Source organism: Capronia epimyces (genome assembly GCF_000585565.1).
Source record: "Capronia epimyces CBS 606.96 chromosome Unknown aczIQ-supercont1.5, whole genome shotgun sequence".
Classification (NCBI taxonomy): Eukaryota; Fungi; Ascomycota; class Eurotiomycetes; order Chaetothyriales; family Herpotrichiellaceae; genus Capronia; species Capronia epimyces.
In genome coordinates this window covers 1,605,700-1,629,183 of record NW_006912908.1, presented here as the reverse complement: position 1 = coordinate 1,629,183, position 23,484 = coordinate 1,605,700, and the positions used below count along the sequence as shown (strand labels likewise).

At 53.4% G+C, this 23,484-nt stretch overlaps 3 protein-coding genes across 3 annotated transcripts; 1 reads left to right on the top strand and 2 right to left on the bottom strand.

The window, feature by feature from the left end:
* Positions 1–4,379: 4,379 nt before the first annotated feature.
* On the bottom strand, positions 4,380–6,440 carry A1O3_06535 (uncharacterized protein; the record flags this gene model as incomplete). Its single annotated transcript, XM_007736654.1, has 1 exon — positions 4,380–6,440. The coding sequence occupies one exon, from the start codon at positions 6,438–6,440 to the stop codon at positions 4,380–4,382; it is 2,061 nt and encodes a 686-aa protein (XP_007734844.1).
* An 8,995-nt stretch (positions 6,441–15,435) lies between these two features.
* Positions 15,436–19,132, bottom strand: A1O3_06534 (uncharacterized protein; the record flags this gene model as incomplete). Its single annotated transcript, XM_007736653.1, has 2 exons — positions 15,436–18,007; positions 18,066–19,132. The coding sequence occupies 2 exons, from the start codon at positions 19,130–19,132 to the stop codon at positions 15,436–15,438; spliced, it is 3,639 nt and encodes a 1,212-aa protein (XP_007734843.1).
* A 2,592-nt stretch (positions 19,133–21,724) lies between these two features.
* Positions 21,725–23,275, top strand: A1O3_06533 (uncharacterized protein; the record flags this gene model as incomplete). The annotated part of the gene is made up of 1 exon (XM_007736652.1): positions 21,725–23,275. The coding sequence occupies one exon, from the start codon at positions 21,725–21,727 to the stop codon at positions 23,273–23,275; it is 1,551 nt and encodes a 516-aa protein (XP_007734842.1).
* Between the last annotated feature and the right edge of the window lie 209 nt (positions 23,276–23,484).

The window sequence follows — 23,484 nt, the reverse complement described above, 5'->3', positions numbered from 1 at the left end:
GCACTAATACACTAACGATTAACATTCAGTCTCAGCCCCTGGACCAGGCCTTACTTGTACTACTTGTACTACTACTCTACGACTACGGACTTAGCCTGTCCCGGACCAATTCGGCTGTATCAGATGGGAATCCAGCAATCCAGCAATCCCTTTTCGAACCTCGCAGCTCCTTTCAGACTCGGCCTACTGGCTCCTACGGCTCGGGCTCTTCCTGGCTTCCCCTGCTAAGGCCACTGACATGCCCTTCAGACGTGTCGGACCCTGGCCTCGGGCCCTAGCATCCATCACCCGCCCATCCGCCCATCCGCATCCGCCACGACATCCGCCCTAATCGAGCTGTCTCTGGCATCTGCCATCTGCCAATGCCAACACAGTGTTCCCCCCGTTCAGCCCTTGCAAGGGGGTGTGAGAGAACATGAACGGACGAACACACGAACGGACGGGGTCTCAGGTCTGCCCGCCTCCTGCGACTCAGTCCTTAGCACTCAGCACTCAAGTTTACATATCACCCTCTCACCCCCCTGACTGCAGACCAGCGCGACTCTGGTCCTTGATTGATTTCTCCCCCCTCTCTCTCCAGTTGCCCTCTGTGCGCGCGCATTGTCTTTGGAGACACCGCTTTTCGCCCAAGGTCATGCGACGCACATAATCATTTGGCTTGACCAGCGCGATGGGAACACAGTTAGTTCATTTCAAATCTGTGTCGGGGAACTTGCCGCATGACCCGACCCCGACCTGGTGACTCGTGCAACCTCCAGGGGTCACATACCTTCCGTCGCGGTCGCATCAACCCCGACGTGGTTCCTCCATGATCGACTGTCGCACCGCAGTCACTGGAGCAGCCATCTGTCTCTCTCTGATCAGCTTTGGGCCTCTTGTTGTGGAACATGAACATGCCCTGCTAGTGCTGGTGCCGGTGCCCGCCAACAAGGCTGAGGCCGGCTTCGCTCCGTACCGCCGCAGCTTTCCTCGATCGGGTCAATCGCGACTTTCAGGGTCTACTGTATGTAGCAACCGACATATGCGAAGAATGCAGCCTTATCAACAACTCGAACAGTACAATCAGTGTTATCAACAACTTGAACAATGCAATCAGTGTACGGATCCGGCTACGGCTACGAATACGGATGCCCGCCTGCTCTGCAGACTGGTGAGCAGCTGAGCGGCCTTTGTCGATGATCAACTCAATGCTCGACCGACCACTCCTCTTCTTCTCGCCAGCGCAACTGCTGTCACATTCCCGGGGCCGTTCAACATTCATACACCCAGAACTTCTCCATTCATTCACCCAGCATTTCTGTTCTGCCCTGCGCATCAGCATCACAACGGACGGTCACCGTGTGCATGTGGAAGGGAATGTGAAAGGGAATGTTGCAACCCAACATACTTGCAGCAGATCAGTGCATGGGAAGGGAATGTGAATGTTGCAACCCAACATACAGCAAACATACTTGCAGCAGATCATCGTCGCTACCGTCTCAAACAGATCCATCATCTTTATTCCCTCGCCCTCCCCTCCGTTTGGCACAGCCTCAGGCTGGGAAGGTCCAGGAGGGCGAGAATGTGCTCACGGCGGAAAAACATGTGCTAAGACGCATCCTGGCATCACGGTCAACACTTGACCCAAATCTTCACCCAACACTTCACCCAAAACTTCACCGCACGCACCTAAATCCAACACTTCACCGCACGCACCTAAATCCAACACTTCACCGCACGCACCTAAATTACCAGTTGATATAATATTGCCGCGAGATTCCTCCTAACAATCCACCGAGACAAACCCAGGCCTCGATGGTCTAGGTGTTTGGACGGTGGTGCGTTAACCACACTCTCTAAGCAAACCAAACCAAACCAAAAATGTTCTGAGCCCTCCCGAAAGAAATCCTGGGTACAACCCCGGTCTTACGAGGTAGAAGAGCGTGTGATTTCCCTCCGGGGTAAAACACCGTTGGCCAGACAAGACCGGTGTGTTGTACAGCACCCACTGGGGTTTTCACTTGGTTCCAACCTGCTTCTAGAAGACCCTAAGAACGGGGAACTTGCTAGGAGGTCAGCTTGGTTCAATAAGTTTTTTGGCTTTTCTTCCCTTGACCACGCGGTCAATATCTGCAAGTCGTGGCTAGCCATCACTATACCATACACACACACAGACAGACAGTCAGACAGTACCATACACCTGCACACAGACAGACAAGCAGTACATACGCAGACAGACAAGCAGTACCTACACCTACACGCACGCAGACAAGCAGGACCTACACTTACATACACACAGACAGACAAGCAGTACCATACACCTACACCTACACACAGACAGTCAGTCAAGCGGTACCTGCCCTGTCCTGCCCAGAGTGAAAAGGGCCCGATCACCCCGACTCCCTCGCCCCCGCCTCCGGGCTGTGTCCGGTTCCATATCTCGATGGTGGTATCGATATTGGTATTGCTGGGCTGGCGCATGCGCATCCATCCCTCGAAGCCTGGCTCACGCTCAAGCTGCCAGGTCTGGGCTAAGGCGGTTTCCAACTGGTACTGTCTGATTGGTACTGTCGTACAAGAACATCAAACATCAAATATCAAACAAACACCTGGCCAGGCACACTTCACACGACTGTCATCGCCCATCTACCTACCGCACCCTCTCTGTCTTACTTAGATCCTCCCATACCACTGCGACAAAATAACAGTGACAATGACAACAAACCCCACGCCTCTATACATTCCAAGCCAATCTAACCTGTCAACAATCCACGTCGATGCACATTCACATTCCAGACGTACCGGTCTACTCCCACTACTCTGTAAGCGCACCCACAGAGCATGACATCTCCATGCCCTCCCTTTCCCCGTTCCCCAGACCATGCCACACCGCACAGACGACTCCTACACTAGCGACCTACTCGGCACTATCGAGTCGGCACGGACCCCTTGGCCCAGCCTTGCCCCGCGAACAAGCAGAAGCACAGACAGCCTCGCAGCAACACACGGACTGTCACCTTCCCTGTCACCTTCCCACCCCGCATGCCCAGTATCCTACGAGTACGTCCCCAACAATCTGGCAGAACAGCTACAGCGACAAGGGACAGAAGCTCAACCCCATCTATCATCAGTCTTCATTGGCTATCTATGTACTCGTCCCACTGAACGACAGACGCCCCGAGGAATAATGTGCGGTGAAGTGAAAAGAATCAAGGAGAATTGCCGACCTCTTGGACCTGTTCAATCCCCAGACTTCATTGACCTCGACCCTCCAACTCATCCAGAACCAGGAGTTCCTGGATCTCGACACCGGTCGTCCACCCACCCCGTCTGACCTCGGCCAAATGATTCTTCGGCCACTGCTCTCGTTGAAGCTGTCGATGGAACAAATCGCACCGGCACAGGTGTCTGCTGCCATGCCGTCCCGCAAGAGGCCTCGCTTCTCAAGGTCACTGCGCCCACAAGCCAGGACATGAATGGAAAGACAACATCTCGACGTCGAACCCCGACCCTCCACAAATCGTCATGCGTCTCAAAAAACAAAGTTACAAGAAGAACCCCCATCCCATCAAAAACTTTTTTCTTTGATCCCATCTGCATAACACCTCCATGGCCGATCGTGGTTCGCATTCCCCGATCATAGCCATTCTAAGTCTTTGTCCTGAGATGGGCATTGACCAAGTCCCGTCCCGGGACAGAGCGGCGATTGGACCGCCACTCAAATGCGAAGAGGCGCGTCTATTACCAATACGTAAAGAAAACAAAGTGGAATCCCTCACAAACGCCGTCCGGACGTGAGCCGTCGAAACCTGGCAATGCTGAAAGAGGTGGACTGAACCAAACTTGTCCGAACGCTTGGCGAAAGAACAGCAGACAAAATCACAATCTCAAACCACCTGCATTCAAAAGATTTTGCCGTCGAGTTCGTCTCACATACGAGATGCTCCCTATGTACCATCTTCCGGAGTGGTGCAGGAGGAGTGTGGAGGCCGTGGTGGAATGGGAATGACCAACGTCGACGGTCGGCTAGTCTGATGCGACAAAGTCGCAAAGTGATGAAGAGCAGGGTTTATTAGCCTCGAATGGCCGTCGGGGCAGGCGATTCGGACATTAAGGTATGTTGTGCTGGTGAGTGATAGGGATATCCGAAGGCTGCGGGCGACTGAGATCGAGAGCCGAAATACGAACTCGACTTTCCCATTGGTGAAGAGGATCGGTCATGATATGGACCAGACGCCTTGGCTGAGTGAGTGGGCCGAGTCGGAGACCTACTTCGAACCGGTGTCGGAGTGGAGGAGCCAGACGAATTCGTGGAGCGAGGACTCCCGCCAGTACTCAGATCCGGAGATGTACAGTCCGCGGCACCGTCAACCATGCTCAAAACAGTCTTTGTCAACGGCTCAGGCGACCTCGCTGTCCCAAACTGCAAGAGAATTAGCACTTCCATGTGTCCTGACTTCCTCGCTGTTTCCCCGGGCACCTACAAAGCAGTACTTGTCCACTAGTTCCTGGTAGGACTGAGAGGTGAGTGGTGGTTTTTCTGACACCAAAGCGGCGGGCTTGGATGTCATGAGAGCAGCAGCGGGAGTAGGAGAAGCTCCGGCTGGTGATTCAATGACGCCAACGTCGTCTTTGGGTGGAGCAATGGCTAAGCTCTTCGCGGCAGTGGCCGCAGGAACTTCGTGGGAAGACTGCTTTGTATCTGCCCTCGAAGAGAAGCCAGCGTGGTCACCCAAGACAGCGTAGGCGTTGTTTTTGGCAGCCGTCAGTGACGAATTGAAGTCATATCTACTGCCAAACGCGTTGCCGCCGCCTTGTCTACGGCGAGAATGAGAGTCCGGAAGAAGCTCGGCTTTGGACCTCGGGCTCCTCAGTTTGAGCTTGGGCTCACCGATGAGAGAACCTGCAGACTGGCCGAAGCTGGAAAAGCTATCGAATCCAGTCGAGAAATCGTCGAATGATGTCGGCAGAGATTTGGGACGACCAGATGAGGTAGGTGGAGATGGTCGACTGCGAGGTAAAGCATTGGCCGGCTGCGCAGCAAGTGCGGTTGACTCACTCGTTCCGGGTTGAACCTTTGGTTTCTTGACAAAGTCAACTTGGTAGTTGAAGCTGCTGTTGTTGTCCCAGTAGTCCTGACCATTGACGGTGTAGCGAACGCAGAAGAAGAGTGTCTTGTTCTCGAGCTTGGTTTGATCGGCCAGTCGGATTGTGAAACTGAATCGGTCAAGGCCGTCATGGTTATGTTTGCGGCGAACATCATTGTTATAGTCGGCAACGATCTCTGATGTGGTCTTCCAGTAGTCGAAGGTGAATCGTGCAATCACCAATTTATGGAAGGCAAGGTTCTGGACAGCAACAGTGCCGACGAGGTTCTTCTGGTCAGAGGAGAGGGACACCTTCTCCACAAAGACGGGTTGTGACTTCCGTGCTTCGGACGGTGGAGGGAAGTTGGCCAGTCGCAGTTCCCACTCGTACTGAGACCCGCGTGGCCGCACAGCAGACTCATCAGATCCAAAGGGAAATTCGTTTTCACTTTCGTAAGTTTCTACAGGTGAGGAACCAGCGCTGACAGCCAGGGGTCTATCGACCTGCAGGAAGTGTCTGACATGTTCGAGGTGCGAATCGAAGTGGACCGCTTTGGAATAGGTGGGGGTGCCTGGCATGCTAGAGGGTCGCCTCCGGGAAGATGGTCGTAGAGCTGGGCGAACCAGTTCGCCCGATTTCTTTCGGACCATGGGAGGACGATTGGTAAGAGGACCATCGCTATCACTATCGTCAGGTTCCTCAGGAGTTTGGAGGAGGGAAGTTTGAATGGCGGGTGGCTCGAAGACTATGCTCGAATCGGTAGATGACCGAGAATGTGAGATCTTTCGAGCCTCTTGGGACAGAGGTGGTCGTTGTGTGCCGGAACCCTGCGGCTGAGATTTCGGTTCAACTTGAGAAGCTGCGGGAGCTGTCTTGTTGATCGTAGGGTTATCACGGATGTTTCGATCGGGCGAGCCTGCTTTTCTTTGTTCTATTAACCTGATAGCTTTTTGCAACGCTTCGAGGTTTTCCAGCTCGAGATCCCTTGTCCGCCCCCTGTGTGGTTCCTCTTCGTCACTCGAGTTCTGGGAGGATTCGGGAGGAGAGATGGTCATTCCTGCGGGTATCAACGCGTTGCTCACAGGCGGAGGCGACTTGCGGAGGCTACCATGGGGGTCAAAGGACCCGTTTTCTTGAAAAGCCTCGCCATTGTAGACAACGTCGCTCTTGACATCGTTTAATGAGGGACTGCGTCGATGTTTGGTGAGATACGAAGACGACGCGCTGGAACGAGGGAGGTTTGGTCGGCCGGATGAAGCCGGCAGCTCCGGAGATAGGAATTGTCCTTTGATGTAAGAATGAGACCTGCTCGGGGTAGGACTAGGTTGTTTCGAAGCTGCGGGCGAAAGCTGAGCGGGAGGTGTGTAAGGCATTCGGTCAGTTGTGTGGTCAAAACACCCAAACCGGGAGCTGCAGGGTCGAGCGCGCTACGAAGCTCATCAAGAGCACCCCGAGGAGGGTCGAAGAAGATTGCGGGGAGAGGACAGTCTGATATAGACAAACAAGGTCAGTATACGGTCAAAGCATTGTGACAATAAAAATGAGAGGTGGTGGTAGGAGCGGTGTTGTAGGCGGAGGAACGGGCGTGGGATGTGAGGATGGAAAGTTGGCAGACATTCGTCAGAGCGCAGCCACGTTTGAGACGCTACCAACATATTCCGGGGTCTCACGAAATTGGATGAGGCCTTTGCGTGAGCTAATAAGGACAGATACAGGAAGGTACTCACAAATGATTCAAGCAGGAGCGAGTTTGGACTCGAATGCGGAGGAGTCTGCCTTCGTGATGGAAGCTCCCGCACGTTGAGCCTCCTGTCACTAGAAGCGTATAGGAAATCGAACGAACCACACCACGGGACCAGAGATCAACCGTACAGCGTGAGCTTCGAGTTCTGTTGTGCTGGACACCGTGGCAGTGCGTTTACAGGTCGAGAGGAACAAAGTGCAAGGCGTAACAATGCAGTTGTTGTAATCCTCCTCTTCTTTCTTTGTTGGCCGTGAGGGATTTCCACGCTGATCCGGGTGGTTCGCTTATCAGTGACCAGCCCCTACCAACGAGTACACTAGGTGAGACTCCCAATTATGCTGCTTTTTCGAAATCTCCCCGGTTCTTGTCTCCGTGAGATCGAATATGTAGGCTAGCAGAGGCCTAGGAGATGGAAGGATGGGAGGAGAGGAGGGTGAAGTTTGGATGGTGCGGGTGGTAAAGGACGAGTTCTGTGGAAAAGATGGCGAGCAGGGAGCCAACGCTGCTGAGTCTCGAGCGGCCCAAAGAGCAAGCAGCTCCGGTCCTACGGCCACAGAGGGAGATGGGTGAGGGAGGGATCGAGTGGGTATCCGTACTGGGCGCAGAGATAGCGAGGGCGCGGCTCGAGCGCACAGGCGAGGACTCGCAAAAAAAGAGCTAGGGTAGATGGTGCTAAGCTGCAGTGCAGGATGCAGTAGTGGTGCCACTTGAGGAGTGGGCAGGTCGGCGGCGCAAGGATCAGACGTCAAGAACCTCAACAGGACTTGTCCACACCAACGCTGCGCCTAAACAGTTGGTACGGCCACTAATGGCGGGTGAACATGGGGCAAGTGATGGATGGGCAAAAGTCAAGTCGCGCGGGCGGAGTTGCCCAGGAGCGCCGGGTGGGGATCAGGTTGATATCAGGAGTAGGTGGACGGAGTAGCACGAAGCTTTATGCTCATGCACTGTGAATTGGCACACTACGACAGTTAGTTGCGCTGCTACCGTGGAGAAGGTGTGACAACGTAAGAGGACCAAGCGAAGAGGGTTCCGGCAACGCAGCTTATGTGCTGTGCGTCGTCTGTCGTTGTCGCCGGCAGCGGCGGTGTTGCAAGCGAACTGCTCAACAGAAAATATGCATAAGCGGAGGGGAACGAGTGGCGGGAATCGGAGAAATTGGGTTGAAACGGTTATGGGACGGATTATTGGTAATTAGTGGCATGGAAAGGCTGACATACATGTACCAAGGTCATACTACTAAATTATCTCTACTCCTACGTATACGGAGTACATAACACAAATGCCATAGTAATAGTAAATGGATGAGGACGGCAGAGACTCTGGATCGTCTCCACCGGCGATGGCCGCATTGAGACAAATAGGAATCAACTAATCCGTATTATTATGTACTCTGTGCTTATAGGTCTTTCTGTTACCAGCGGTGCCCCGTTCGCAGCTCTTGCAGTTGGCAGTTGTGCTTTCTCATGAATTGGATAACTATTCAGTCATAGATCGCCGGAAGCGGAAGACAGCGACGGGAATGTTGGAACGTGCGAGTTTGGCTTAGGCCTGTGCGCGCTGCCCAGATGGCTGGTGGGATGGCGATGGCGATGGCCGATTATTCCAGGTTTTCTGGTTGCCGGGCGCAGCCAAGTTTCCTACTAGGTACTAGGTACGTACCACCTACGTACTACTAGCAAGTATCCCTCTTACTGCTGCTGCTGCTGCTACGGCTACTGGTACCTACTACTCGTACAGTCCTTAGGGCACAGCCTGATGGTACACTGCTGAGCACTTACGTCTTCAACAGCCAGTAGCAGGGCCTCGTTCCCCTCTATCACATCACTGGCACCGTACCGAGTAGGGAGAGTACGGATGCCGCAAAAGAAAAGAGGGAATCGTCTGGCAGAAACCTCGTCTCCACTGGGCCGAAGCCTGACAAGCCTGTGGCTGAGGTGCGGCGGTCCACTACTAGCACTTACTACTAGGCACCTACTACTCCGTTCAGGAGACGGGATTTTATCCAGGTATCGTGAAAAGTTAATCAATTCGACTTTTGCCATCTGCCCCGCCTGCGCCTGCGCATACAAGAGTACAGTCAGCAATAATTATAGGATGCCACCTAGATGCAGTCATGTTAATTTGGGACTGTAGCTTTCCACAACCTGAACCAGAAGTCGAGGTCGTCACACATCCCAAGTATACCTGGAACCTATTATTGTTCTGTTCTCTGCTTTCCGTCGTGCCAGGATGTTCCCCATACTTTTCGTCCCTTCAGGCTTCTCCCGTCTCCCCTGCCTAAGCTTTCTTTTTGATTCATGCTGAGACACACTTACTGGCCCCGGGCGTCATCCCCATCACTAGGCCTTCCCCGCCTGCGATGCTCTCAACCAATCTCCCAACAAAGACAAAGTAAAATATCGTTTGACTTCTCCTGCCTGGTCTTGATCGACGTCTCCTTACACGCACAGACTCTCGCCTCCCCCGCAGACAGGGGAAATATCGAGGCAACTCCGGTTCGGCGCCAAGCTTGTCACCTTGCATTCCTGGCTTCATGTTGTTTGAAAGAGGCGGTGAAATAAATCCAGAATACTGTGATCTGCACCCCGCCACATAATACTCTGTTGACGACTATAACAGCAAGACACGTGTCCGACCGGCTGCCCGTTTGTTGCGGAGGTTAGAGTTCTGTGAAGCCACGTTGTATAAGCCTCTCATTGCAGGTGTACTGAGATGGATGCGCCGTTGGACGATCGGTTTGCTTGCCGCCGCGCCAACTTTTGCCAGAGCCACAGGTAACGAGATCGAGGAGCGTACGTGTAGGCGGCGCTTAATCTTTTGGGTCTGGTCTCACCCCGACTGCAATCACAAGTATCAGTTTCGGCTGAGGGTCTACAGCATGCACGTCCTGATTCATGGCCATCGTTGCGACAACAATAATTCATGACCCGAGACGGAATGCCAACATCGTCTTCTCTCGTCTCGGTTGGACAGGCACGGTGCTGGAGCAGGGACAAACCATCAAACATGCAGGCTGCGTCCTACCCCGCGACATCTGGCGTTGCGTCTAAAGCAAGTCAGATTTGCGTGCTTTCTCGTTCTCCCCAATAGTAACGAAGAATAATTGTCTGGCATAGTTCAGCCACTATTTTGCCCACTGGCAGGCGGTGAGGAGGATCCTATCCGAGCATCCCTCTGACCATCCATACCTGGTATTTGTGGGCTTGCTTCTGCTTGGTTCACATTGACACAGTAATCCACAACGTTTCTGGCACACACACACTACCTATCGAAGAGACGCCACTAATATGGGTCCTCACGGTAGTTACGGAGTACGTACCCTTTCTCACGGTGCCCATACAGCTACGCGGATATTTTGTGTCTCGAATTCGGTCGGATGACATATTCCTGGCATTTTTGGTTATGACGAGGTGTACGGAGTACTGTACACCAAGCATATCAGCTCGTGCTATGTCTACTACTTCGAAGAAGCACCTTCATCTTGCAGCCAGATTGGCCCACAGATACCACCTGTAGCGTGTCGACTTATCAGTCCGACTGAAGGAGGTGGACGGCAACCCCCACGAGAAGAAAGGCGGTAAAGATAAAAAGACAGCACCAATCATTTCGACGCGTGGTCGCGTCGCGCTACGCCTGTGGCAGGGTTGGCAGATACGGACTGACAAGCACGACTTCAAGCCACAGATCAGCACGACTGGTTGATGTCAAACCTTGGAACCCCTCGGCTCCGCGGTTAGGGCCAATGTCCTCGATCACTCTTGCAGGGCACATCCTTGATCAACGCCTGAAGCAGGAGGAGGCCACGCAAATCTCCGACAAGAGTTCATGGCGTGGACAGCTCTGCGAAAGTGGTCTGATTCCGATCAGATCCGGCAACCCAACCCGACCATCATTCGATACCTACCTTACAAATGCTTCAGGTATGCCTGTTCTAGCTTCCGCCGTACCGAGTGGATGGATCTCTTTGACATCATTTGACCCGAGTTCACGTTGCTCGCACTGCTACGACACCAGTGCTACTTGGTGGATGATATATTGTACATCTGGATAAGTGTGAGCACGAAAATTGTCCAGCCAAAATCCTATTGTACAGTGTGCACAACTGTCGTGCCTTCCTCTGGGTCTGAAGAGCATACCATCAGTCAATTTCTGTATGGAGCACGACCCCCATTTTAACGATGCACATCCAACATGGAAGGCTCCTTCGTCATGATCTCCGATGACGCGGCTGATCTGTGGACCGATCATCAAAAGGCCAGGACATGGAACTGCTACTAGGCAGGAATGGCAGACATAGACGTCTGAGACAATATTCTTGAATGTCTATTCTCGGCGGCACAGAAGAGATGCCTCGTGGCGAGTTTCGTGAAGCTGTGCATGTCCCCGAATGCTATGCAAGCTGCAAAGATCCGGCAGGGTCATTCAGAACGTAAAGTCAGGTAGGTAGGCAAGCCACAGGCCACCAGACTGAACATTGGACCGCCCCATCCGTCTACCTAACTTTTGGTTGACACGGGAAGAAACACCCTCATCCCAACTCCTGGATTTGCCTCACACATAACAAGCCAAACGAGAATTGCCCAAGCAGTCATGTTATTCAGGGTCTGATCGACTCTGTGTAGTGGAAATCCCTACCGACGGTGAAAAGGTTATTTGGTCCCTGCGCCGGGTGAGCAGGGAAGGTGGTGTGGAAGCCGTCGTCCCCATACTTGGGTTCTCCCGGGGTCGTCCTTGGTTGCGGTGGTTCGCCGCTTGAACTGCTTTGCTTGTTCGCTAACGTCTTGTACAAGTGAAGTTGATGCATTGGCTACTCTCATGATGGCCATGGGTGATGTGGCCAGAACAGCAGTGGCCTCTCGTTTATTATTATTAATACCAACATAAAACGCCTCGCACCATGGCCCTGCATAAGACTGCCTCCATAATCGCTCTAGGTACTTTGTAGGACATTGCATGGTCACACAGTGAGGCTGAGGCTGCCTTCACATAGAATCACATGACCGTTGGAGTCCTGTAACTACAGAGTAATAAATTTCCGGACGCCCACCACCCTGCGCAGCCAGACTCAATTCTTGACGGCACCAAGTCTTCTTTCTCGAGAACTGAAATCTTCCGAATGAGATTGATGCAATGCAATTCGCCACCGTATGCCATTCACGCTGGACGGAAAGCCATAACAAGCGTCTACGGAGTAATACGGAGTACACCATCCACATTCTTTGAACGGCACTCCATGCTGCATCCTCTCCTCGCCTTTTCGCGAACCCTCGTATCGCCTGAAAGATCTGACACGGCCCTTGATCTGAATCTCCACTCGGGCGAGTCTCGACCTGTGTCCCCCATGGATGCGTCGTTGAAGCCCAAGAGGCGGTGTATGCACTCCGCAAAATGCAAGTTTGTGACAGACAGCCCCCGACGCTTGATATGAACACCACGGTGGATACCTGAGGGTGTAGGGAGTATGCGCGCAGGAAGAGACGGCGGTTGGGTCAACTACTGCATGAACTGACACCCGCCACCTGCTGGTGCTGCAAACAACACTGGCTGCTTGTTAGCACAAGCCCAATGCACGCCACACTCGCGCCATTGATCGCTCGCCGATTTTGGTGATGGACTCGCCACAACAGGGAATGTTTTGCCCTCGGGCATGCCTCCCCGAGTCCGAAAACGAACCCCTGTGACAAACCACTGCACCAACGTCTGATAAACGATGCAGATGGAATCCCCCCTACCATATTATTGAATGACGAACGACAGGAGAGGTGTGCTTACAGGATGTCGCCACGTCTATCAAAAGTGTTGGGACAATATCCCTTGCCTGACTTGTGCAAGTAAGATGGCGGGGTACAGTGGCAGACCTTTTGGCGCTGCCCCACGCCTAAGGGCCCGCTGACTCCTGGCGCTTTCAAGTGGTCTTGGTTCGTTTGAATGCATGCCATTGTTTGACATGTGAAAGTGTGTTTGCTCATCTCACCGCCAACAGACGAACCTACAGTGCACCTCAACCTACCACACTACTACTGCTGTACACCATGGTTGCGCACTCCCCCAGCAGAACTCCAGTCCACAAGGGGACTCGTGGAGTCTTGGGGATTTTTCAATAGTACACTATTCTCTCCTTTGAGTCTGGTGTTCCTGTCCGTGCAACGTTACAACACTTGACCCCATGTCAGCTGTCAATCCAACAAGCCTTGAAGTAAGAACATACTCCCATCTCCATATCTCAACCCCGCTTGACTCAGGGTTCCAGCTCATCCGTCTAAGGGTGATCGGCGTCTGCCGCGTGGATGATACTGGATGGCTCGGCCTCCTGGAAGGTTAGAGCACGAACAGCTCACCATCGTTTGGTGCTTGATGCCAGGTCCTCACACCGGCTCAGCAACACGACGTTAGTGAATGAAAGCCTCTCTCCCCCCTGACCCCGATCATTGTGGAGAACTAGAATCAGCCATGCCCTCGACAACATAAGGGTCCAACCCTTAAGTCAACGTGCATCATTCGAAGCCACTGCACCCTTCCCATGGATATGAGAAAGTGTTCTCAGTTTGTCCATTACAACGAGATTCTATCCTCTTCCGGAAGCTCGAAGGCCACAAAGCAGTGTAAGAGTTAGAAGACATCGTCACAGGCTGCTCCTCATCATAGACTCGCAGCTTTGACCTCTTACCACACCAATCAACCATTCAACACAGTGACACTATGGGGAGCCCTCTACGACACTGCCATTTGACTGCACATTCCCTTGACCACCCCTACCGCTATGGAAGTTGGGTCTGCCAGTTGTTGGTGTGCAAGATCGTCACCTTGACCTCCATTGTGGGCCATCAATCTGCTGGCGATGCCGGTGTGGTTGCACAACATATACAGCTTCCCCAACAATTCCGGAGAAGACGCATTGTCTCGGCCCTTCTAGAACCCTGATAGGGAAGACTGAACCTCGCCTCTTCGTCACCATGTGGTATCCGAAGAGCAAGACAGGTCAGGATTCAGGAAGGTCATCAAAGTGGCTATGTCGACGAAACAGGAGTTCCACATCGAAGCCGCAGCTTGCTACATAGACACGAGAGGAAAGAGACAGACATACCAGAGCATGTTGTTGCTGAGTAACCGCTGTTGTCGCTTCGCTTTCTTTTTACCACTGATAGATCCAGCTCCCTGCAGTATGACCTTGTCGACGGCCCTCGCCTCCAGGCCGATGCTTCAGGCCATTCATGGGCATCATATTAGTGTCCGTCTCCGTACACTGCACACCAGGGTTCGCTGTATCAACATCAACAACCGGCGCCAGACACTCTATATAGTCTCAGGGCGGTGACCCAGTATCCTCATTCACTCATTCATGCATGCTCCCGAGTCAACTGCAGGCAAGCGTAATATTAATGGTATGCCGATAGACGAAAAGGCTGGGGGTCCATTCAAATAGTATTAATTAGATTACATGTACATATATATATACATGGCTACCGATGGCCGTGACCATGTGCCGTTCTTGTTGATGTTCCTGTTCGTGTTGATGTTCCTATTCTTGTTCATGTTCCTGTTCTTGTTCCTGTTCGTCCCTCTAGTACGTTTGGTAGGTATATACAGTCCTCCGCGCACTTGGTTCAGTTCTGCCGGTAGAGATAGAGGTAGATTGGATTGGATTGGATTGAATGAAATTAACCAGCCAGCCAGCCAGCCAGCCAGCCAGCTACTCGAGTATTGCGATCCGAATGAGCGTTCCTTGTTTCCTCTGCAGCACCTTGGCTACCACTACCACTACCACTACCACTACCACTACCATACTTATACCAGTCTACATACATACATACATACAGTAAGACAATCAATTACTACTTGTAAGACCTATCACCGATCACCAATCACTCCGTCCGCCAAATAAAATTACAGTACGTCCTCGTCTAGGGGCTCGTGGCTCGGTGGCTCGGTGGCTCGTGGCTCGTGTCTCGTGTCGCGTGGCTCGTGTCTTGAACCTCTGTCCCATTCAATCCACCATGCCTCCGTCTGGTCTGGTCTGTTTGGTACCTCGTTGTCTGTGAGGAACCGAGTGAAGAGTACGTGGATGTGTATGTGGATGTGGATGTTAGCATACAACACCCCTCCAAGTAACTACGGACCGGGTGAGGATGGGGATCCAAGAGCGTAGTGTATACTTGAAGTCTGGAATACTAGAGGGAAAAAAAGAAAAAGAAGAATCATTGAAAAAGAAAAAAATCAAGAATCTCATCTATCGAAGATCTCCTTCCCACCCCTACCACCCACCACCCACTATTCATCCCCGCCCCTTCCCCTTCCCCTTTCTCGAGGGCTGTGGCATGCGCATGACTTTCTGAGCGTGCAGGAATGAAGGATTGGAGAATGACAAGACTGCGAGAGATCAGAAGCGACTCAACCATAGAAAAGAGAGAAAAGGAACACAGGCAAAACGCGAAGAAGAGAAAGGGGGCAGAACGAGGAGAAAGCAGAAAGCAGAAAAAGGAAACAACAACCCCCAGCCTCATCCTCAACCCCATCTCCGTCCTCATCCCCATTCCCATCTCCAACCCCATCCCCATCCCACCCATCCGAATCAATCGAATCCACGTGAACCAAGTATTGGCAGGCAACCGTCATAGTCACGATCAATTTCCTGGCCCAAAGACCTCGATCCTTCGCACCCAGACCTTGAACTTTTCTTCTACTCTGGCGTTCGCACTCCCTTCTCCAGCCCGTTCGAAGCTCTCTTCGCGGCTCCAGAGACCCCACGACCCCAAGGCCTTCAACTGCTGTTCGACCGCATCGTCCTCGAGCCGCCGGTAGCCTTCGTTTCGCCAGCCCGGCAGAAAGGTCGCGTGCCATGCCATGTAGATGTTTTTGGCGTGGCGATTGGCTAGGACGGGAGTGGTGAAATACTGGATTTCGTTCGTCGGAATGGCGCTGACAACGGACATGGGCATGGGCACAGATACAGGCTCAGACAGATCCTCGCCGAAGAGGTCAATGTCGGCTTCGTCTTGCTGAGGAGGAGGTTCGGCGGGAGACGGGTCGACGTGATGCTGTTCTTGGTGCTGCTCGTCGTCCTTCTCGGCAGTTGAGGTCACCGGCGCGACGGTCTTCTCCCAATACACGGCAAAGAGAAACTTGTGCTGGACGATGTTGCGTGTCTTTGCGGCGCGATAGGCCTTGTTGCCTAGGCTGACGAGTTTCTTCTCCATCCACACCCTCGCTTCGACCGTCCCGTCTTCTCCGACCATCAGGTGCTGTTCGACCAGGCCCTCCCGGTATACCACGTCCAGAGACCAGTGGCCGGCATCGATTCCACCTGCAGGAGGGAATTGCCGGAGGACGCTCTCGATGACCTTGCCCACAAAGGCCTTCGCACTATCAGGCTTGTAGGTCGACTTGAAGATGTACTCGTCGGCATCCTTGTAGATGTCTATCCCGGCGAAGGCGCCCATGACCGTGTACTTGTGGACCTGCTGGCGATCTTCGTGCCCGTCCCCGTCCTCGTCCTCATCCTGGGATGATTCTGACGAGTCCGTGTCGGTGACATCGCTACTCGCCACGACCACTTCTGCAGTGTCGATGGACTCCTCCAGATCGATGGACTTCTCTGGATCGGTGGCTGGCTCCCGAGGCTCTTGTACCTGCTTGTTCTGCATCCGCTTCAACAGCTCTGGATCGAAGCGCTGGTTGCCCGGCGTCGTGGCCTGTGGTGTAGAACGTTGTAATGCGTGTGTTCCGCTCCGGATCTGCCTAGCATCTTCTAGGCGGTTGATCTCTTCGATGTCCTGGACAAGGTGAGCCTCTTGTGTTGGCATGGGAAAAGAAGGCGTGGCCGTGAAATCTGGTCCTGCTGGTGCCGATGCCAATGCCGACGGCGCCGCTGATGGTGCTCTTTGTGGCGTATCCTGTCCAGCGCCATAGACAAACTGTGCACCAATGTCTTCTTCGCTTTCACTGTCGCTATGCGCGTGTTGCTCATGCTGCAAAGGACTGGCATCACCGCTGGGCAAACCCATGGCCTGGCTTCTCTGCCGCGCTGCTGCCTTGTCGAAAAGCTTGAGCTTGGCCGTGAGGGCCTCCTGAAGCTGGTCTTGTTGTGCATATTGCGCCAGCCGCTTGCTCTCAGTGGCATTCCCGCCCCTCTGGGGGTGTCCGCGCGATCTGGCGGGGCTGGGACTGCGACTGCGGGTGTCGGTATCTGGGTCTTGTGCCTGGCCTTGCGCAAACCGGACCTGCTTCCTCTCCCTGTTCCTCCTCTTGTCTTCCCTAGTTCTCGAATTGTGTCGTTTGGCGGAGAATTCATGGCGGAGAGAGGCCAGTTCTGCGACTTCTTCTCCGATCTTTCCCAGTTTAGTTTTGACCACGTCCAGATCCGAACCTCTGAAGACTCTCCTCATCCAGATCGCGACATCGTCCTCGCTCGGCTCGTCATGCCCCATTGCTCTTCTCCTCATGTTGTCGCGGATGTTTTGAATTCGAGGCCGCTTCAGCTTGGCGCATTTACCGTCGTCGATCACGATGGACATGAATTTCCTCACTTCAAGAAGTTCTTTCTCGTCCAAATCGCTGAATTTCCCAAGACATCGTAGCTGTGCGATAGCCAGAGTGACCCTCTCGATCATCTCTAGGTCTCTCTTTCTTTCTTTGGCTATCTCGTGCTCGACAATGACCTGCTTCTCCTCTTCATCGTATGAATCAAACTTTGTTGGAAGCGTCAATCCTTTCTTTGGGCCGGATGGTGTCGCCGTGCTTCTGGGTTTGTCTGGGTTGGCGCCGGTTCCTCGTTTCGCAGAAAGCATTTCCAGCCCGGACAAACGCTTCGCTGCCGACCCTGGGTTGATTCTTGCACTTTGCAAGGTCGCGGTCGTTTCTCTCGGCGCTTTCGCTGTGCTGACAGAGCGAATCGCTGGAGGTGTTTCTGTAGCTCTGCCCGCCGGTGCTGGCTTAGACCGGAACTCATCCCCACTGAACTGACTGTTCAATCTTGGAGATCTCGCGTTGTTCACAGCATTTCTTGTGCCGTCGTTGACTTTGGTGGTAAGTTCACGCAGTCGCGATTCTCTTTCTTCTAGGCTGGAACCACGAGGGTGGGATGACAGAGGCTGCTGCTGCTGAGTGCTCAGATGGCGACTTTGTGTTCGATATTGTTCAGCGGCAATTCGTGAAGCAGGGTTGATGGCATCTGGATCTGCTCTGTTGCGGTGTGCTCTATTATACCCCATGGTTAGTTAAATTCACATGCTGGCTTGGTTGACGGACAACGTACTTCAATGTGTCTCCATGTTTGGCACTGGACTTGGCCTTCTGTAAGATGGGTCGCATGGGAATATCTGACAGCTCTTCCATGTTGGAGTCTTGGTGCTCGCCGGCCGAGAAAACATCTGAAAAGGCGCCATCTATGCTGGCCTCCCCAGTCGGTGAGGCTGGCTGCTGCTGCTGGCGCTCCTCCACTTCCGCGGTGGTAGTTACCGGGTTCTCCGACGGTTCTGCCCGCTGTCTCCGTGCCAGGTTTCGTTCCCGAAGCATTCTGCTCCTGTCGACAGCTTCTTGTTGCTCTCGCAGCATCCACTCCCTGGCCTCCCCCACGGCATATTCCTCATCATATTCCTGAACAGAGCTGCCAGATTCGTCGTTTGTTGCAGCAGGCTTTGCCAAGATGATATTTGGCCGCTGAAGCGTCGCCAATCTCTTAACCAATTGTTCTTCCCGTTCATCTTCCGTGAGTTCTTTGCCATCGGACGGGGGACTGAGGACGTATGAAGAGTAGCCTTCATCATCACAGGGATAAGAGGATTCATCATCATCCTGGTACAAGGTGAAATTGGTTGGTCCAGACCTAGGGTCGCTTTGCATACGAGCCTCAAGTCTGGGGCGCTGTCTGTTTTGCTTCCACAGTTCATCAACAGTCTCGGCGGCTGAGCTAGCCTCTTGTGACGCGATTGTTAACGCCTGGGGGGTTGCGAGCAATCGGCGCTTCTTGCTCACTGGTGGCGACGGTGGAAGAGGTGCACGCTTCGCGATAGGACTGGTGGTAATAGGGCCAGAAATCATTGGCGGATGGACCTTAACCGACACCTGGAGATCATCATCTAAGTCGATCAGCGCCCATGCCTCAACCTTGGCGGTCTGGGCTTGCACTGTCTCTCTGCTCTCTATGGGTGGAAGGCGTTGATATCCAAGGGCCGGCTTGGGAGAAGGGGGTGGACCTTGTTGGTCGATCTCTGCTTGTTGAGCGCTGCTGGCATTACCAGCGTCAAGCTGGGACACATTGATCTCTGCTTGTTGAGAGCTGCTGGCATTACCAGCGTCAAGCTGGGACACATTTGCACCCATGACTATGCACTTGAAACCTTCGCTCATAATCCTCTGTATCGATCTCCACAAGTGACCATCTGGACAGGTGGCGGCGAGATGGCGTTTGAGATGATGTTTGAGATCCGATGGCACGCCACGCGCATGTCCTCTGTACCAATCCCTAAATGGGCGACGTGAACTGGTGGCGGCGAGATAATGTTGAAGATGATGTTTGAGATCCGATGGGCGCCACGGACAAGTCTCAGCAAGTACTGGGAAGATGATGTTGGGCGCCACGGACAAGTCTCAGCAAGTAATAGGGAGATGATGTTTAGGGTCAAAGGCACGCCACGCGCATGTCCTCTATACCGATCTCTGAATTTGCGACCTGAACTGGTGGCAGCGAGGTGATGTTTGAGATGATGTTTGCGATCCGATGGCACGCCACGTACATGTCCCAGCAAGTAACGGCAGGATGATGTTCTGAGATCAAAGGCACGCCACGGGCAAGTCTCAATAAGTGACGGCAAGATGATGTTCTGAGATCAAAGGCACGCCACGTGCATGTCCTCTGCACTGATCTCAACAAGGGACAGCGAAATGGTTTTTCAGATCAAGGGCACGCCACGTGCATGTGCTCTGCACTGATTTCAAGAAGTAGCAGCAAGACGATGTTTTGAGATGGTGATGTTTATGATCCGGTGGCACGCCACGTGCATGTGCTCTGTACCGATTTCAACAAGTAGCAGCAAGATGATGTTGGAGATGATGATGTTTGAAATCCGATAGCACGCCACGTGCATATGCTCTGCACCGAGTTCAACAAGTAGCAGCGAGATGATGTTGGAGATGATGATGTTTGAAAGCCGGTGGCACGCCACGTGCATGTGCTCTGTACCGATCTCAAGAAGTAGCAGCGAGATGATGCTTTAAGATCGGATGGCACGCCACGTCCATGTGCTTTGTACGCAGCGAGATGATGTTTGAGATCCGATGGCACGCCACATGTATGTGCTCGTTTGCGCGGAAGTCAGCTCTGAGAAGAATCAATAGTCGCACGATCACCATGTGGTGTTCAGAAGAGCGAAGAAGGCGACGAAATGGGTTTGAGAAGTTCCAGTCTCCAACTTGGACTGACAGCGCTACCTCAAGACGATAGCTTGGCGACGACAGCTCGGCGACGAGATGATATGGACAAGAGTTACCAGCTGAGCGTGTCAACAGGCTGAAGTAGTACTGTCTTGGGTCGTGCAAAGAGGTTGGCCGTCGTGGCTAAAGGAGGAGAGAAATTCGTGATGGTGAACGCAAGATGAACTGCGACAGAAGAAGAAGTCGCTATATATACGAAGCAAAACACGCTAAGGAGAGCAGTGAAGACTCGCAGAGATCCCATGCCAGTGACATGGAAAGAGGCTCGATGACCAAAGACAGTCATCAGGAGGATACATTCCTTGGAGAAAAGAGAGACACTTACAGTCCATGCTTAATGCATTCGCACACTACTCCGTACTCGCCGCCGAGTAGTGCTTCACAACGTAGGTGCGGGATCTGTCCCTCCGTTATACGATATTGAACAACACCAACAAGACATCGAATTGGCAGCTCTGCAAGAGGCACAGGACCAGAATGCTAGTCCCTTGGTGCAAAGGAGTCTTGCTCGACCATTGTTTGTTGTACTGTCAGCATAATGGGCCATGAACCGCACAGCAGGGTGATTTTGCCTCAATGAAAACTGCCGCAGTTGAACTGTGTTTAGCACCCACCTTGTGCCTTTTCTGAGCGATGGCGATGCGCACAGATTAGGATGTCGATGTCCGGCAGGGTTGAATCTCTGTACAGAATGCAAATCACTGACTGAAACGACACCTGCCCAAGACAACAACACCTTCCATGTAGCAAATCCCAGCTCCTGGGTCAAAGATTGGCAGTGTGTTAGACAAGCTGAGGTTATGACCCAATATGCCATGTGGGAGCTTGAATTGCAAGGCTGAGTATGGAAACAGGCAAGGATGGTGCCAAAGGATTAGTTTACCCCAGACTCGAATCAAGGACCATGTCCGTGGCGCCTCCTTGAGATCAATCGAGGCTGATGGTCTGATTGATTTAGTGATTTGACCCTAAAGTCCGACTTCTGCTTAGCAGTATGGCAAGATTTGAGCCATTGAGAATTGAGTTGGCTGACAATCCTGCAGCCACGCAGTCACCCCGGCTGAGTGCCGGTGCTAGAGTCCAGCCGCGGCATGATAGACATTACCTGGGTAGACATCTACCCAATCTGCATCATACAGCCTCCACGTCGGCATTGAGAGGAAAGATGGAAGGTCAAATTAAGGTAGTAGTAGTGCTCTATACAGCAGTAGGGAACGGAATAGCCGACTCGGCAGACCTTCCCTGCCTGCCGTGGCTAAATGGGTAATTACACCACCAGCAAGACGCGGTCCTTACAGTAGAGACAGAAACGCGTCGTTAAGCGTCATAAGGTCAAGCGTTGTTGGTATATGGTCTAGCTAACCTGCAACTGCACCTGCACCTAAATATGCCCTGCAGATAGCCCTTACACCATACTCAGGTCCCAGCAGCATTTACGAGACAGGCTACCACAGAACCAGCGAGAGCAATTCAAGCCCACCTATGGCGTCCACCACCTTCGAGCCCCAACCCCTAGCCGCACCCCTCGACGATCGTTCTCTGGCTTTGCTTGAGGACTTAGTGAGCAGAGACCGACCACTGGGCGTCCGTGAGAAGAAGCTGCACGACTTCCTCGTCACGGCCGTGGACCAGCTGACCGAAGTGACGGGCAAACTCAACGACCGAGCGTACGAGCGTAGAGTCAGGCACGAACGGGAACGGGCGCGGCGGCGGCAACAGCAACAGCAACAGCAACAGCAAGAAGATGGAGGCGATGTAGACACAAGCACCAACGACGACGAGGCGGAAGTGGCGCACGAGCAGTTTCAGCAAAAGGTCGAGACTCTGACCGCGAAGATGGATCTGAGCATTCGCGCAATCATCGACGACCAGGTGTGGCTGGAAGGTCTTCCTGCAGCGCTTCGACATGTGGTGACTGCGGCGCGCAACGCTGCATCTGAGACTCAGCAGATGCAGACGCAGCCAACACCAAGTCCCACCCCTGTCCAATCGACCGGGCGAAGTCCCGACGACGGGCATAACGACGATGCAAGTGGACGGGAACGTAAACCGGCAACCCAGCGTCAGCCAACTGCAGTTCAACCGAGTGAAACACCCCACGAGCTTCTGGCTGCTGCACTGCAAGAGCAAAGTCGGGAATGGGCCTCCAAGACCCTGACGGAGAGATACGCACATAACAATGATTACAAGGGCTTCTACCGCGTCCTGTACGACGCAAAACATCCCGGAGAAGCCGCGCCGCCCATGCCGAATGAGCGGTTATGGTTCGCGGCGGAAGAAGGACGTGAGTTGATCTCGACTCAACAACGCTCACGTCACGACAGTGGAAGGGACGAAGAAGGAGATGAGGAGAATGACAATGACGACGACGACGACGACGACGACGACGAAATCGAAATCGCGTCGGAACGAGTCCGCATCAAGTGCCCTATCACGCTCCTGCCCTACGTCGACCCGGTCACGTCGTTGAGGTGCAACCATTCGTACGAAAAGTCGGCCATCCAATCCATGCTGGAAACCGCTCAAGACCACGCCCCCTTTACACCTGAACAGCTGGCCGAACTTGACCGCTTAGACCGCCGGGACAGGCCGCGGCGCGAGCGCCAAATGCGTGTGCCCCAGGTCAAATGTCCCGAGTGTAACCTGCCATTGACCGCGGCGGACTTGAAGCCCAACCCGGCGCTGAGGAGGCGGGTGCAGCGGCTCCTCGAGAGCGCGCGACGGAATCAAGAGCGCGACATTGCCACGAGCGATGTCGATCAGGACGACGAAGAGGATGATGCCGAAGACATGGTCCGTGGCACCCAACGTAGACCGGTCGGTCTGGGCTCGAGTCCCGTCCCACCCTCGTCGGCCGCCACCCGGAGGAGTGTGAGGGAGGCCAAGCGCGAGAGACCGTCTTCTGTGATCCCGCAGACCCAGCTGTCTAGACCTGGCACGGCCCCGAGCGGCACGCCATCACGCCTCCGGCATGCTGCGAGCGCCAGGCCTCGATCTGCCATCCTCGACGTGGAAGAGGACGATCTTGCCTGACCAGCTCGAGGTTCATGGAGACGGTAGCTAGCAGATTACTCGGTAGACACGTGTTAAGCAGACGGACGGGCTTGAAAGTGCTAGACCAGACATTTTCGCTATCATGAGCTATGCAATAAAGATCGCCACGTAAGTTGCTTAACCAGTAGACCATGCGTCTACATGGAATGGCCCCCGGCCCGGCGTAGACCTCAGAGAAGAAAAAAGCA